General features: G+C 37.6%; 1 protein-coding gene across 3 annotated transcripts in view; it reads right to left on the bottom strand.

Annotated features, from left to right (window-relative positions):
• Positions 1 to 948: 948 nt before the first annotated feature.
• Positions 949 to 16,247, bottom strand: part of LIPC (lipase C, hepatic type) — a 47,716-nt gene continuing 32,417 nt past the window's right edge. The window contains exons 3-10 of one of the 3 annotated variants that reach the window (XM_030456951.1): positions 15,254 to 15,441; positions 13,530 to 13,709; positions 11,194 to 11,311; positions 9,705 to 9,938; positions 8,132 to 8,374; positions 4,937 to 5,057; positions 4,060 to 4,278; positions 949 to 2,114 (exon numbers count right to left, since the gene is read on the bottom strand). In XM_030456951.1, coding sequence (XP_030312811.1) covers positions 2,009 to 2,114; positions 4,060 to 4,278; positions 4,937 to 5,057; positions 8,132 to 8,374; positions 9,705 to 9,938; positions 11,194 to 11,311; positions 13,530 to 13,709; positions 15,254 to 15,441 — 1,409 coding nt within the window. In that variant the 3' untranslated portion in view covers positions 949 to 2,008. Of the gene's footprint in view, positions 2,115 to 4,059; positions 4,279 to 4,936; positions 5,058 to 8,131; positions 8,375 to 9,704; positions 9,939 to 11,193; positions 11,312 to 13,529; positions 13,710 to 15,253; positions 15,442 to 16,247 lie in introns of those variants that run through there. The other 2 variants (XM_030456952.1, XM_030456953.1) reach the window with 2 other exon arrangements.

Here is a 16,247-nt window from a genome sequence, read left to right as displayed (position 1 = left end):
AGAAGGGCAAATGCTTCTAAGTCATGACACTTTATTATTGACATGTAATCTGCATGGTATAAGGTTTACCTTTTAATTACTGTCCCAATGTTTCTTGGAGGAAAAACACACAAAAGGAAGGAAGAGGTTTTTACTTCTGAATATTGGAGGTTCATTATTACAGAGAGGTGCTTTAAAGGGCAGCAGTCAGTGCAGCATTCTAAGCTGTGCCTGCTCTGACAGGAGGGGGTTCTTGATGCCTCATGGCTTTAAAGGTCTCAATTCAGCTATTTGGAGCTAGGCAGGAATAAATCCAGTGAGCATCGTTATAGGCACTTGAAATCATAGGTGTGATTTCAGTAGTATCTCAGTGGAAATACTTTTTGTGTTTGAAAAAATCATTTTTCTTTATTGAACAAAAATCTCCTTAAGCACAAACTCTGGTTTTAAGTAAAAATCTAAAGATTCTTTTATGTGTACTTTGTATCTCAATGTACAAACATTTCTTCTAATAATAATGCTACTCCAAGTGGCCATTTTAAATAACAGATCAGCTTCTGAAATGTTCATCTCAGGAAAGACAACTATTCTCACTTGAAAAGTAAGTATACTTCAGTCCCCATCATAGTTAGTCAGACTTTGTTTCCTTATCGAATATTCCTGTTTGTTTAAAGGAATGGTAGTTACTGAAAACAGCTTTTAAAAGTTAGAAATGAATATTCTGAAAGGTCAGCAAAGATTCCAACATTTAACCTCTGATCACTGTTTATTGCTTACAGAATCTCTAGTTCTGTTCGACTTGCTTGTCATGCTTTTGAAATGAATCTCACTACTGCAGGTAACATATATTTTCATTTAAAGTTCTATGTACTATCTTGCTAAGGAAAATATGCTTTGGTTCAGATCTTAGTATTATCTTGGACATTTTTTTTCCAGTTAGAAAACATTTAAAACACATTAAATTCCGAATTCAAGTTTTAGAAACATAATTTTAATGGCTTTTGTGGTTAGCATTGCAAAGTGACAAATCAAATGCTCTGACATACATATTGATTTCTCTTCCTGTATGCACTACCTTTAAAACAGAAATAATGGGACACAATGTTTCTTTATGTAGCTTATATTCTGACATAGGAAGCAAGGGAGTTGCATGTTTGAATTTCTAAAGCTTCTTTATATGCACTACAGTTGTTTGAGAGTCATTTGGTTTCAAATTGTGCTAAAATCTGTTATACAGTGCTTTAAAAATCTCAGGCCTTATATGAACAAATAAATGTGATTTTAATGCAGAAGTGAACTGAACTTAGCATGTAGTATGCTATGCATCATTGAAAGAAATTACTAGTAATTTAAATCAGTATTTTAATTATAATAGTTAAACAGCAAAGCATTTTCTTCTAGGACAAAGTTTATTGAAACATTTTTAGGTGACATCGTTATTTGGCTTGTCAAGGGGTTCTAATGGATAGCTCAAGTGTTCTGTATGTTGAGGTGGTTTGGGGGTTTTGAACATTATGAAGTAAAAAACTTAATGAGACAATGTTATCTATTTTGGAATATTTTCTTCTACGAATTATTTAACTTCCTCTTCATTAAGAAATAATTTAGGAAAGGTTTAACTCCTGATTGTAGTCACTATTTGTGTTTCAAAATATTTAATGGGAAGTGTGGCTCCTCTTTTTCCCTTGAATAGAACAAAATGAAATTTTTCAAAGGCTCGTGGCACTGATTCTTTCACATAGTGGTATTTTCACTTATAGTGAGCTGGTGTTTTTTAAAACCAAACAAATTAAAATGGAGAGGTGCCATTGGAATTGCTCACTGATCACTTTGGGAGTAGGTCATAGATGAACAAAGCACATATTTCAGTTTACTGTTGCATCAGAAAAATCTAAATTATTCTCATGTAGTTTCTTCACTATCTGAAATCAGGGTATGAATGTATGCATGGAGATGTATTTTTAAAACATTTTAATAGATGTTTAGTATTCTTGATGTATCCCGGTCAGGAGATATCTTGTGTTCTTGCTTATTTTCTGTTTTGTTTCTGAAACTGATCTTCACACCTCACAAACGTTTTCTCTTGTGCTGGATGAAGGTGAAGGTTGTCAATGCTTTGAGAGCAAAATGTCAGTCTAGAAAGAAAACACAACATGTAAGCAGAAAGTTCCTTTTTAGGGGTACTATCTGTATAAAAGTGTGCTCTCTAAATACACTAATCTGACTCGCATGTCTTTTACAGGAAGATAGCTGGTTTTATAGGCTTGTGAGGAAAGAGATGTCTGTCAGGTAGTAAGTACAGAGTAAAGGAGAAGGTGACTCCTGTGTAGTGTGTGTGAGTTTTGCCTTGTCTCATTCTGGTCCCATAGCCTGCATGCTGTTCCCTGTAGCACACCATAACAGTGAGGTGGGTTTTGTGTTCTCAGTGGCCATTTCTATTGCTTCAACTCTTACTATTACTGTGAGGAGTGCACTATTTGGCCTGCTAGTACTTAGCTGGACTACTAGTATTTAGTGGTGAGGTTGCTAAAATCAGTTACAGAGGATGACAACAAGATCAGCAACTACATATACTACAAAAATGTTTTCTGTGTTTGCCCTCCAGCTGACACGAATTGTCTAATGAAAATGTTTCTTTTAATTGTCTAATTTGTCTTTTGTGTCAGTATCAAGGAAATGCAGCTTTGCCAGTAGTGTTGTTCCATAGAATGTCTGAAGTTGTTGTAACTGGTGCTGGTAAGAAACAAACCATAGGAAGGAAAAATCACTTTCTAAAACTGAACCACAATTACAAGGTAAGACATGCTTTTCTCATTAACCTTAATAAAACTGTGAAGTTAAAATTTCTCAAAGGATTAAAGCAGGTGGGAATCATTAAAGTTTTGTTATTCCATCTTCTAGCTGACACTTCATTTGAATAGACTTTCAAAATTTTTATTAGCATTGCTGAATGTAGAGAACAAGGCCATTCCAACTTCCTGAGTCAGTTTCATAGCAATCATCAGGGAAAAAATTGAAAAATAACACCCACTCTCCCCCCCAAAATCCCAACTAAACAAATAATCAAACCCAAACCCACAGATTTCAGTTTGCATTCCGTTTTTTTTTCCTCCAGGAAACTGTTCTCAGAGTTGACAAAATTCACATAACTGAATTCATACTATAGAAAAAAGCACAACCAGAGTGCAAAAGTTACTGTCAGATGCCAATGATTGTGTGTAGAAGTATAGAGTGTCTTTGTTTTGTAGGACTGCTCACGTTCTGTTTACCCTCTCCAAAAATTTTCAAAATGTTTGTAGTTGAAACTTTGCTGCCAGTGTTTGTCTCACCGGGAACCTCTTACAGAGCTTGCATAGCATAATAAATAATCATCAGATGTCAGACACTGGACTGCGTCTTGAATCAGTCAGACAAAAATAAGGGAATTTTATAAAACTCTTGACTTCAATGAAGAATCAGGTGATCATGTAGTGCTACATGTGATCTTTCTGATGAGTTTCAAGCATGCTAATGCTGATCTCTCTATGTATTGCAAGTCAAAGAGCAAGAATTTCACATTTTTTGTGAGTAGGAAATTGGAATTTTTAATAGATCTAATGTTGGAGTCAGTGTTTATCATGCATGGTACCTTTGTTTCTTTGAAATTTCATATGGTCTTTATGGAGTGAGATAATTGCATTTGAAAAAGAGTAAAAAAGTAAGAAATCACTATCAGTTATTGGTGTTAATTGTGTAGAAAAGTTGCACTACAGAACTTGTTAAAATTCTTCCTTGGATTTGTGTGCTAACTTTTCTGTTCCCAAGTATTAAAAAAGTTGTCTTAAACTCAGATTAGCAGCAGTGTTGAGAGAACGTTTCCCACTATTCATTTCTGACTTCAGAACAAAGAAAGTCCCCACGTCACTTAAAAATCATGCAGTCTGATCTGAGGGAGGGGGTGGGGAAAGCTGGAAATTGTACATGAAGAAATGTAAAATGCTGTGAGTGCTGAGACTCAGATGCTTATATTTGAAGTAGGATAACCTGTGTACCAAACATCTGTGGCATATTACAGAAAACCAGTGTTTTCTTTACACTTACTTTTGCTGTGTTTCCCCTGCTTTCACTCTTACTGTCTTCACTATAAGTCCTGTTCGACGGGTGCCCTTTGTCCATGGTATTATGGTTTGAACTGTGTCCCAGATGTTCTGCCAAACTGCAGTTCCGTCCCATTTGATCTTGACCATTATTAGCTCACCAATGTCAATGTCCAGGGTGATGAGAAAAGAGTAGGTTTTATTCCCATTAATACCTTCGAGTCTGCAGAAAACAAACCCAAAATAATGCTGCCTTAATTATTAAGAATTAAAGTGAAAAAAAAAAAGAAGAAAAAAAAAAGAAAAAGTTTCTTTGCTCTTTAAAACCAAGGAAAGAACAGTTTCCTCCTCCTTCTCCAGAGATGAATGTTACTGTCTCTAGGATGCTCTTCTTTAGGTGCATGAAGTGGCAAAATATGTCAACATGTTTGAAAAGAAGTGGGAGAAGCTTCTGTTATGTCTTCTGTTTGCTAGAGCAAAGGCTGGCCCATGCTGTCACCTTTGCTTTTGTTACTACAGATAGAGTCCACCATGAGATACATGGAAAATTCTTCACCTTAATTACAGCTGCTTACTTGTTTGTGTTTTATTTGGTTAGACCTCCCTGTGTTAGCCGTGGGGTGGACTGAACATACATGCACAGGGAAGTTTCCAAGATTACCAGGTTTTTTTTATAGAGATCTTTTCTGCAAAAATGTATGAACATCGTAGAAGTTTGAATGGGTGAAGGGGGTATGGGTGAAAAGAGGGCAATCTCCAGTTCATCTTCTCTTAGCTGTTCTAAACCATTTCACTCACAGCATGATTATGTACATGGTATGCTATTAAAAATTGGCAGCTTCTTTCTCCCTTGGACAATGATTTCTAATATCAGTACTCACACTGTGATGGGCAGGTTTTTGGCATCTTCCTTTGTGCCTGTCAGAGAGATAGTAAAAGATGGGTATATCTGCTTGTCTTGGATTTCACTGATGAAGTGGATCTTGAACTGATAATGATAGACTGTAGAAAGGAAGAATTTGCAAAGTGACAAAATTAATGGTCAAAGAAGCAATAGATTTCTCCGTTGAAGAATTTCATGTTTCAAAGTAGAAACGTGATTGATATTTCCATTTTATTTCTAACCAGATTTGTTGCAATTAAACCATCATCATGTTTTCTGATTGTTGGTGTGTTGTGTAATCCCTTAGGGTTTGGGGCTCTGTTGCTTTATTTAAAGGATAGAGAGAAAAGGTAACCCGGGCTGAGTTCCCTCTGTAGGATAAAACATTCTTCCATGGGAAATATTTCAGCTTTACTGAACTGTAATTGTTACAATTTCTGGCAAGCTCTCTGTCTAATCAGCAGACAAATTCTTATGACTGGCCAAGAGATGTGATACAGACTGAAGACCTTATGCAATGTTGACAGTCTTGTTCCTGATCATCTAGAAAATTGCCCTGCAAAACATCTCGATGACTCAGAAACCTTCCTTGCCTGCATAATGATACATTGTGTTTAACATGCATCTGTTAACAATAAGATGTTGTTCAAGGACATTACTGTAAGAAAGATGCCATTAATACTTGGAGATTTGATGGGCTTCTAGAAGAACAATCTTGAGGAAAGTCTTTGAACTGAATATCGTCAGAAAAAAGAATGCCTAGGAAATCATCAGTGTACTGATTACAAGCATTTTGACGTTTGGTAAATTATAGAAAAGAAACCCTAACACACAGTTAGAGGCCATGTGCACACAGATGTTGTTAGCTAGATTTGAACATCCAAAAGTTTTCTGTTTGGTCTACCTTTCTTGTCAAAATAGATAGATTTAAGTGTTAAGGGGTAATACCCCAAGTAACTTCTATTAACAAGCACCACAGTATTTGGAGGAATTAGAGGTGTTGTGTTTATCCTTGCAATCTGATCAAATTACACAAGAGAAGGTGTTCTAATAAACATTATTGCGCACAGGATTTTGAATAAAAATATGTTATTTCTTCATTTCCTCTCCCCATCCACTTCAGGCTTCACTACATCAGAGAATGGGCTTTTGCTGTGGTTATGATGCTCACTTTGAGGAAAAATGTGAACACAGTCATATGAAAACCTCTGACTCAGGGTGCCTCGCAGTTTTATTGTAAATGTTAACTTCTGTGTAATGACTTTTGTTTGAACTGAATTAAGGTACAGTCAAAAACATAATGCCATTAACTTGAAAAATGCAATGCTAGATTTTGTGAAGACACAGAGGATTGTGAAGTGTAATGCTGATTTTTCTCAAATTTCTTCTGTTTCAGCCTCTCACATATTCTTCAAACATTTTTTTTAAGAGTGTTACAAAGATGACTTTGTATTCACCCTCCCACAGTTGCTGCCTTGTTTTGGAGCTTTTGTGAAAGGAAACCATTGTTTGGGACAAATGTATGTGTATGCACGGAGGATGTTTTTTTGAAGCAAAACCATTTCCAAGCATAGAAATGCAACGTGTTTAAAATGGAAATCAAAGCCAATAGGACATGGGTATTTTGCCACAAGCTTAGACTATCTCATTGTCAGGAAAAGAAGGGCTGGTGTGTCTGTGTCCAGGTGTGGTGGTTGTGGATGCTGTGTCTTCAGAGCAATTAAATTTGCTGAATCTGATGGTGACCTGGCTGTACTGCAGCAAATTAACACCGGGAAGAGGACGCAGCCTCTAGAATTTAAAAGTCTATTTCAGTAGCTTCCTGAGGCATTTTAAAAGTGCTAGAGGAGATGCAGCAGATTCAGCTGCCCCGAGTATTAGCCAGGGTTGAGTAGACTGCTCTGGAGTCATCACCTTGCACTTCACAGCTGTGGTAGTGGAAGACTTTCAAAATTATTTTTAAAGTACATGAATTTTTTTATTATTATTTTTTTAAATCTGTGATACTGCAGTTGGGTACCGGGCCCTATGAGGAAACAAAATGTGTCATGCAAGCAGCATTTTTAAGCATTTTTTCTTCAGGACCAGAAAGCCCTCGAATGCCCCTGCTAAGGGCACAACGTCGACATTCCAAATGTTTCTCCAACCCCAGTGTGTTGAGCAGGGGCCCAGCGGGCTGACCGGCTCCAGCAGGAGGCAGGGAACCCCTTGCCGCCTGCCAGGCAGAACGGGACAGCCCGGGCTGGTGGCGGGAAGGGCGCTGAGGGACCCGCTGGGCCAGGCAGAGCCCGGGCCCCGCCTGAGAGCTGAGGAGAGAGAAAGGCGGGACGGGGCTGCCGCCTCTCAGGGGCTGAGCGGGTCCCGCGCTGTTCGAGTTTTTGTCACTTTAAAGCCTGCTTAAGCTTTCCCCCGGGCAGGGGGATGAATGTCAGCTCGACAGCAGCAGTCTCCTCCTCATGGGCTCTCTGGAGGCTGAGTCGCTGCCATCCCACAGCCAGGCCCAGGCCATTCTGTAATGGAGACTGGCAGGTAGGCTGCGTTCCCTGTCACAACTGCTTCCCCTCTCTCTGGTAATGGATGCAATAAAGCACATTGATGGTCTCTCTGAGTTCAGGAAATTACGGCTGTGTGCCCTCGATTAAAGTAATTTAATAGAGATGAAGCTAGAGTACCAGTCACTATATTTTATTGCTACAATTCTGCCCTGTAAAAGTCCGTGCTACTCTGTTGTCTATGCATTGTTTGAAAAGTAATAATTTATATGTCATCTGGTCGAGTAATTGCAGATAAAATTTGGCCAAACTTGGAACAGGAGGCTTTATAGGCTTCTCAGAGCAATTATGCTCCTTTTTCAGCTTGGCTCTATGCCTGCATATATTACAACAAACTCTCACAGGTCAGCTCTTGGAAAATCCAGTAGAGCAGGAAGGACCCTGGGCATGTCTGAGGCCTCAGATCCAGAGTTAGCTTGTGGCAAGCATGCAGCATGATTTTTCCCAGAGAAGTATTAAGATTCAGGATCTTGATGAAAGGGCACCAAGGCGGTCTACAAAGATTCTCAGTTGCCTCAGCAAATTTACTATTCCCATAGATTTTATAAGCTTTAATAAGTGAGCAAACAATATAATAAAGCTTAGATTCACTCTAGCACTTTATGATAAATCTGGAAACTGTAACAAGTATTGCCACAAACCTTTGAAAGGCATCTGTGCTCTTGTTTTCAGAAAGAGTCGTCTACTTTTTGGGAGCTTTTCTTCCCTGATGTTGTAGCCCAGTGTGTTGCACCGGTTCTTTCGACAGCTGAGGCACAATCCTTTGTTGAAAGTGTTGATGTCATTGCACCAGTATGCTGTGATTTGTTTATCCTTGTGAAGCAGAGAGTCAATGAACAAATGAACTGACCTTTCGTGGGCACATTTCACAGTTTGAGTGATGCCTGAAAAAATGGAAACAAAATTTTGCATGCCCTTGTTCCTCTCTACCATTTCAACTTCAGAGTACAGTAACCAACTATTAACATATGTTACAGGTTTTCTTCACTCCCTTTAGTACTAAAACCTCAGAACATACATTAGAACAACTTTATTTTTAGGATCATCCAAAAATAGTTTGGCTGAATGCACATGATTAAAAAATTGAGCAATTTACTGCTTCAACTTTTCTAGCCTTAGTGTTTAAGACTATAAATATGAATCTTGATTTTATTGTCCTCTTTTGGTCAATATGAAATATAATCAGAGGCTATATGCAGTCTATATGCAGATCATGCCACATTAGACAGCAGTCTCATTCTGAATGGTTGAACACTTGTCTTCTGGATGCTTATGTGGTTATGTCAAATTTTGTCCCTATCAGAGTGACCAGCTCTCATGCTGAATTGAATTTTACTTGCAGCTGCTACTGGGAAAAAAGGAACCAAAAAGTATTGAATACATTAAGAAATTATTAAATACATGCATCTTTTTCTTCCTTAAGTGTAATCAAATTACAAGTTATTTTCTTCTGTGTAATGATATGTCACAGGGACTGTTTATGTCTTCACCAGTAAGCTTTTTAGCTCATGCTTGGTTTCAGATTTGTCAAGAATTACCCACTAAAAAGTACAGCCTACTTTTAGGTGACAATAGCTCAGAAGTATTTTTGCAGTGCAGTATGCTGGGAGAGCAGTATTCTTTTGGGGTTTTTCAGTGAACAATTTTGGTTGTCACCATATGTCAGTACCTTGTATTTTTTCAGTATATTGCATCAGTTTCTCTATACATTAGTGTATTGGTACCTGGGAAACAAGTGTCTGTAGAAAGCCTAACCTGCAACAATGTGAATCAGGTCCCAGAACGAGTGTCATCTGCACAGCTGAAGGACAGGGAGTTTGGAAAAGTGAAATAAGGAGGTAAATGGTAAAGCCCTGTGTTATGTTTGATTTGAAATAATTAATAGCACAGTAGATTAATCTGGCTTAATTAGAATGTTGTCTCATTTCCTCTACTGCTAAAACAAATACCTTTGAAATTATTCAGAAGTGTTTGACAGCAGGGTGCTCTTGGCCTCATTTTCAGACATGCTAGGCAGCCAAATTCCTTACTGGACTCAATAAGAACAGTTTGAACTCAATACATGTAAAAATTAGATAACCAGCTTCTAGAAAAGAAATTTCCTTGCATTTCCATTAGATACTGTGTAAGACTGCAGAGATCTGTAAACTTTTCCCAGAGATGCTGTCAGTGCAGCTGCAAAGCTGCTTTGCTTTGTGTGCCTTTGGTTCTTACCAGTGATTCCATATTGTGCAATGTGGTTATACACGTGTATGATGTGACAGCCAGGCTGGAAGGTGCCTCCATTGGGATAAAAGTCAAAATGAGCCACAGGCTGCTTGATGCCAACACTGAGCCCCATGTGCTGTTTTGTGAAGGTATGAATTGCATCCACGAAGTTTGCATCATCTGGAGACAAACGGTCAGTTGGTGACATGCCTTCAAACAAGGGACCAGCAGGGTCAAGACCTGCAATGAATGCAAATAATCCATTTGTAACACAGTGCAGATGTACTGTTCTTTTACTGTTACGAGAAAAGTCTGTGGTAAATATTTCAAAACGGATGGCACTGGTACTTTAAAAGGGCTTTCACTGATAGAAACAATGCTAGGAACACTTGTCCCGTGGAAAGGCACGTGGTTACACCAAAAGGTAAAGTAAACACAGATGCTGGAATAAACAGTAACTGTTCCACAGACAAGGACACAGGCTCAGAGATAGGTATGTTTGTTATAGACAAACCATGCTTGCTACTGCTTTGTCACTTGAGGGATATTTACTTAATTTTGTTCTTTCATACTCTAGAGGTCATGAATTTCAGAGGCCCTTTTGAAGACACCAGCACCACAACAAAGTTGACTTTTAGCCCACATTTGGGATCTGAGACTTTATAAAGCTTCACTTGTTGCTTAAAAGAACTGTATGTCTGCTAGATGTTGTTTATAATAAACTTCTAACCTAGAAAGTCTTCAAAGCAAATTACTACATTGTTCAGGAAAATAATATTGTGCTTACAGTCTTGCTGAGTTATAGTTTGAAATATATTTTTCTGTAGTGCTCTTCTTGGTTGGGAACTGATTTGTGGAGAATGACTGCCTGGATAGTTTAACACTGCCTTCAGTTTTCTTTAAGCATTTCTTTGGGATAGTCCAATGATATACATCCTGTGAAATGTAATTCAGGACTGTAATTTTTGCCACAGGAGAGCTGACTTCAGTTCACAGCATGAGCAATGTACCATGATTGAAAAGTCAAGCAAAATTAGACAATTTCCTTTTTTTTTAATTAATAGCTAACAACTGATTTAGTTGAAACACTGGTGAATTGTATTTGAGTGGCTTTGGGTCAAGATAGTGGACAAAGATCAATTAGTGGCTAGCATTTAGTTTAAGGTGTTACTGGGAATGGATAAAAGATAAATTGAAGCAACATGCAGCTTGAATCTTTGGTTTATGATTTGTAGTCCCCACACTTGTGTGTTCTGTGTGTCATAATTTGGACTGAGGTAAGAAAGACCAAAGCTAGAAATACTATGATACTTAATTTTGAAAAGTGTTTTCATTAAATATTTTATATCTAATTTCTAAGTAGTGGAATGAAACTTCTAAATTATGACAAATATTGCTATTCAAAAGATAAATTTTAATATGACATTGATATGTAAATACCTATTTATCTTAAAGCTGTTGAATGTTCCATTTCTTAAAGTTGTTAGTCTTTTACCTGTAATTCTTCCAATCTTGTTTGTACCACTGATGTAACTTCCAGCAAATCCTGAAACATGAGCTCCTAGGCTGTACCCAATGAGATGAGCATTGCTTCTGGAAAATTGAACAGACTCCTGGAAGATAGCAGCAGCTTGGTTCAGATGCAGAAAAAGTGAATAGTAAAGGCTGAAATACTTTACTAGGAATGCTTAGTAAATTCTAGGGATTTACTAGGAAGCTAGGAATACCATGAACACAATAAATTTTTATGTTGATGATGGAGGTCAAATAAAGTGCATTTATAATGCACTAAATTTCTTCACTGGCTAAATCTTATTCCTTGCTTCCTTTCCATGCAGCAGGAAAATGCCACACATTTGGGTACTGCTACTTACAGGCTTGGCTTTTCTTGCCTGAGATACTAGCACAAGCCAAATTAGAAGCCAAAATATCAAGAATTTGTCAGATATGCCAAGTGGTAAGGCAATGATATTTATTTGGACTGATTTTTTAAATACTGTGTCTGTGATCTGAAACAAAACTCTTGAAGCAGAATTGGTATCAGTCCCTGTTTTCTACCCTACCAGTACAATCTAGATCTTAAGCAGTCACCTGAGCTGAAAGGCTCAATGTTTTTCTGACTTGTAAAGAAAAAGATATTTTTCTTGCAGGAAAGGCAAACCTATGTTAATTTCATTATGGTATTGGATATTGCCTGTGCCAGTGGCTTTGCAGTCTTGATGCCTGTCTCTTGTGAAGATGAGTGAAGTTTGGCAACTTTCTACTGAGAGAGGCAGCTCTTAGAAATCACAAGATTTGGCCAACTTTGTTGGCAGGTGTCACTGAGATGCTATTGAGTTTGTTCCTGAGCACACTGAATGAACTCTTGGACAAAGAGTGCTAAGATTTGCTTTTTTTTAATTCTTTGTTAAAATGTTGCACAGCACTGCAGTTTTTGTTACACCCATAGGTGATGTTTCAAATATGCCTGTAAGCGGACAGATTTATAGAGGAAAAGATACTTTCAGGAGTTGGAATGGAAGTGGGTTTTTTGCTGTTAAACTCAGGTGAGGTATTTCTCAATAGAAAGAACTGCTTGAACATGCTCAGTTGGATGCTGTGAGAATTTATAGTATATTTAAATCCTGTAACAAACCGTGGTTCAAGAGAAGCTACCTACAGCACTTGAGCAAGGAGTCATGTATTGAATCCTCCATTTGTTTGCTGACACTGGAGAAATCACAGACTTTCTTTTTTGTTGACAATGTGGTGTGCCCTCCTGGGAACTGAACAAAGTTTACCATTTGATTCATTCAGTAATTAAACAGCTTCATGATGCAGTTTTGGGCTCCAGCAACTTAAACTACTTTTGACCAAGAGCTAAGGTTTCTTGTAATGTCACAACAAAAATAGTGACTGGCTTTTGTGCCTGTTGTCCCTAACTGGGCATGGTATCTGACAACTTCTAGCCCTGCTGCTCCTGCTGAAAGCAGTTTAGCCCTTCAGTGGTGCTTGTTACAAATCTTTCAGCTGTGTAGTGTGTTTCCTTTCCACCTCATCCTTTGCCATATTCAAATTAATGCATTAAAAAGTTCATTCTGTATAATTTAATTCCAAACTAAATTGTTTAAATTAGTCCTAGAGAGATGAAATAAGAGTTGGATCCCTGATCTGTATAAGTAATTCTTATTCTAGTGTTTGCTTTCTGCCTTTTCTTAAGTATTGGAGACCAGAGATCCCTTACAGACTTATCTGCAGCCTTTTCAGTCCAGCCATAGCTGCTGCTCCCTATGAAGGAAGAGTTTTGATAAGTAGTCACTAGCGTGGCTCTGTACTTACTACTGCCTGTATGTCATCTGCTTTGTGAAGCATGCCTGTCCTCTTAAAAGGTCTTCCTCACATTCTGGATCTCCAAGGCATTAGTTTAAAAAAATCAGACACAACATCAGGCCTGAATTGGGCATTAAAAGTGCAAGTTAAGGATAGGTAACAAACTCATTTTGCTGAGCTAATGATAGTGTGTGCCTGCTTTCAATGTGTGTGGCTCTGTCAGCTCTGTACACATGCTGATCAGAAAACTGAATTAACAAGAGATTCTCAATTCTAAAGCTATATAGAATATTTTCATAAATAAGATCACTTGCTTTTTTCTCTTGTATGATGAAAGTTCTATGCTGAAAGTCATACAAAGGTTTATGGAGAAAAAATTTGCAATGTATTAGAGAAACTTAAGTGGTTGAAGCGAACAGAATTAACCAGTGAGAAAGAATTAACCTTGACAAAGGTGGTCAAAGCATAAGAGTAGGTTAAAAGGTCTATTCCTGAGAAACCTGGAACCTCCAGGGCTCTTACCTCCAGCCATTCCAGGAAGTCTGCTATCTCCTGTCCTACGTAGCGTGTATTCTGTACAGCAATGGGATAGTGCTGGTGAGCAAGTATAAGCCAGTCTGCAATGATCACATTGATTTGTTTATGCTGAGACTTCAGAGCTGCTGCCATTTTTGAAATCCAACTTTCTAATATTCCATCCACCTGTTTTATTAAAAAACAAAGAAAAAGGAAAAAAACCCACAATTTTAAGGGGGAAGTATCTGCAAAATCTTTATTGTGAAAAGCTCAAGGAAACAAAAACATAATGAAAACAGGGAGGGCTTAGTGCTGATAAATAGATTTTAGGGGCTTCAGCATGCTTCAGGGTTGACAATCTTTAGGTTTTGGTGGAAAAAAAAAGTTAAGAATCAGTATAAGAATTGTATAATAACTTATGTCCTGTAATATGAACTCTTGAAATGATGTCCCTAAATGTTTTCACTCATCCTGAGATAACTGCTATTACTAATTAAAAAGATAGAAATGTGCAGAAAATTTCTGATTGTATTCAAGAGCAGCTGTCCCTCTAAATTTAAGCTAGAAGACTTGAAGGTAAGAGGGTTGCAGACCAGCAGGTGTTTTTCTTCTGCTGTGCTTTTTTTTATTTTTTTTTTTTTCCAATTATTCTTTGTTCAAAGGACCTGATCCTTACTGGCATAAAAGAGTACTTCTGATTTGATAAAATACTTCGGAATTATTATTATCAGATTTAATGGTTGCTCTAGTTGCAGGTATTTCTTCAATTGAGAGAACGTCCTTATCTCTTCTACTGTTTTAACAGAATGTGGGAGTCTGAGTTCAGGGTTTCCCTACATACTCCTCTAAGAGCCCAACACCTTTGCAAATTAAGTTAGTATGAATGATAAACTGCAATTGCAGCAGCTTCAGTTCTGTGATTTGTCTTTGAGCAGAGTATAGATTTGAACAAATACTTCTTTGGGAGTCTTGGCTGATAAGGAAATACTTCATCCAAAGGCAGCTGTGCTGTTGTTTATTAAGAGTTATATGCATCAAAGGTGATGTTCAGAGTTTCTTTGCATATTTGCAGATGTGCAGTGTCTGTTTTGCCACCTCATAAATCATTGGTTTTATGAGAATTAAGGATCTGTTTAAATGACATTGTCTTGTTCTGCCTTTTGTTTCTTTTTCTACTGAGAGTCTGATCGAAAGTAACTATTGGTCCTGCTATGCTTTTGAGAGGTGTTTTTTACTGTTTTGCTGGGATCAGTTCAATGACAATTCATTGGTGGTGAAGGCTTCATTTTCATCTCAAGGGGCTTATAGAGAAGTAGTCTTTAAAGGTGCACCTGAGAGAAAGATGTGTGGAGATGGTGTGTACTTCTTTTAAAGAAGTCTGTAGGTATCTGGCTGTGAACATATCACAGAAATGAAACTGGTATTGAGTCCTCCAGAAGTGTAGCACACTAATTCAGGTACTTGTTCAAACTCTGCTGGCTTTTAACCAGGGCTGAATCTAATCCTTGGTAGGGGACTCTCATATGAAGAATTGCTCGTAAACTTCCTTCAGAATCTCAGTGGGGAATATCCAGTTTGTATTATATCTAGCCACAATTGCTACCAGGAAATTCCAACATCTTTCTAATCACAGCCTTTCTATTGAAGTTACTTTTGGCACTAGCAGAACAAGAAGGAAAGTGTATCCAATCAGATATAGTTTGAATGAAAAAGAAAATGTAAGTTCATACCGACCAACCATGGACTATTATCACCAGAGGAAGAGAGGCATTGAAACTGCATTTGTCAAGAGTCTCCAATTGATTAAAAAAAATCTGGCAGCCTTCTTCAGTTGTATCTCTATAGAGTCGAAATTTGGTTTTGAAGTTCTGTTGATCTTTCTTTGATTTAGTGTGCTGATTCTGTGATCCAAGTACCTCTGAAATGAAATTCACAACAACAGTCACAATAAGATGGAATCTAAATTCTGAAGAAGTTACTAGTGAAACACAGCTTATAAGACAAACTAAACTAAAATTGAAACTCTGGGTATGTATAATTGTTGCCTACTCCAGGTGGATCTAAGCAGTGTATTTTGGGTCAGAAAAGTGATCTCTTTCAAAGTTTGAGATGTTCTAGACTTGTGTCTGAGTGCATCTATTTCAGAAATAACAATGATTCAGGAAATACTGTTGTACTGCTAAGGCCCTTATAGAATGCAGAAGTATTTTAAAAATACAGTACCCGTGTTGTGACTTTACAACGTTAGTGCTTGCATAGGCAAGCACATTCATAGGCTCTTGACTCTGCAGGGCATATTTTTCTAGTGTGCATTAGCTAGTAATTGCTAAACAAGGTTAAGTAGCATGGCACATACAGGACAGCATTTCATAAACATCTATGAAATACCTGGGATGGTATCTGTGTTTAAAAAAGTGGAGGCAGGGTGAACTGCAGTCTTATCAATGTAAACTTAGAAGGAAAAACCTGAACACAGAGAAATTGGTGAATAATGGAGTACAATAAAACAAAAGCTTACAAAAAACCTCATTGTGATATTCAAGCCAGGTATTTCTTCCTAATGACTTCAGACTGTTTATTAGTCTGAAAGTAATCCATATAATAAAACATTACTTAGATACTAGGTAGAAAAAAGGGGGCATTAGTAGAAGAAAAGTTGGGGTGTGATCAGCTTGACACGTGAGAGGTTACAGTTCTTTGTGTTGAGAAGGAAAATAATGTTTA

The sequence above is a fragment of the Calypte anna genome, chromosome 10 (genome assembly GCF_003957555.1).
Source record: "Calypte anna isolate BGI_N300 chromosome 10, bCalAnn1_v1.p, whole genome shotgun sequence".
NCBI classification, from domain to species: Eukaryota; Metazoa; Chordata; class Aves; order Apodiformes; family Trochilidae; genus Calypte; species Calypte anna.
The sequence above is the reverse complement of the archived record's forward strand: the minus strand, read 5'-3'. Positions and strand labels throughout refer to the sequence as shown.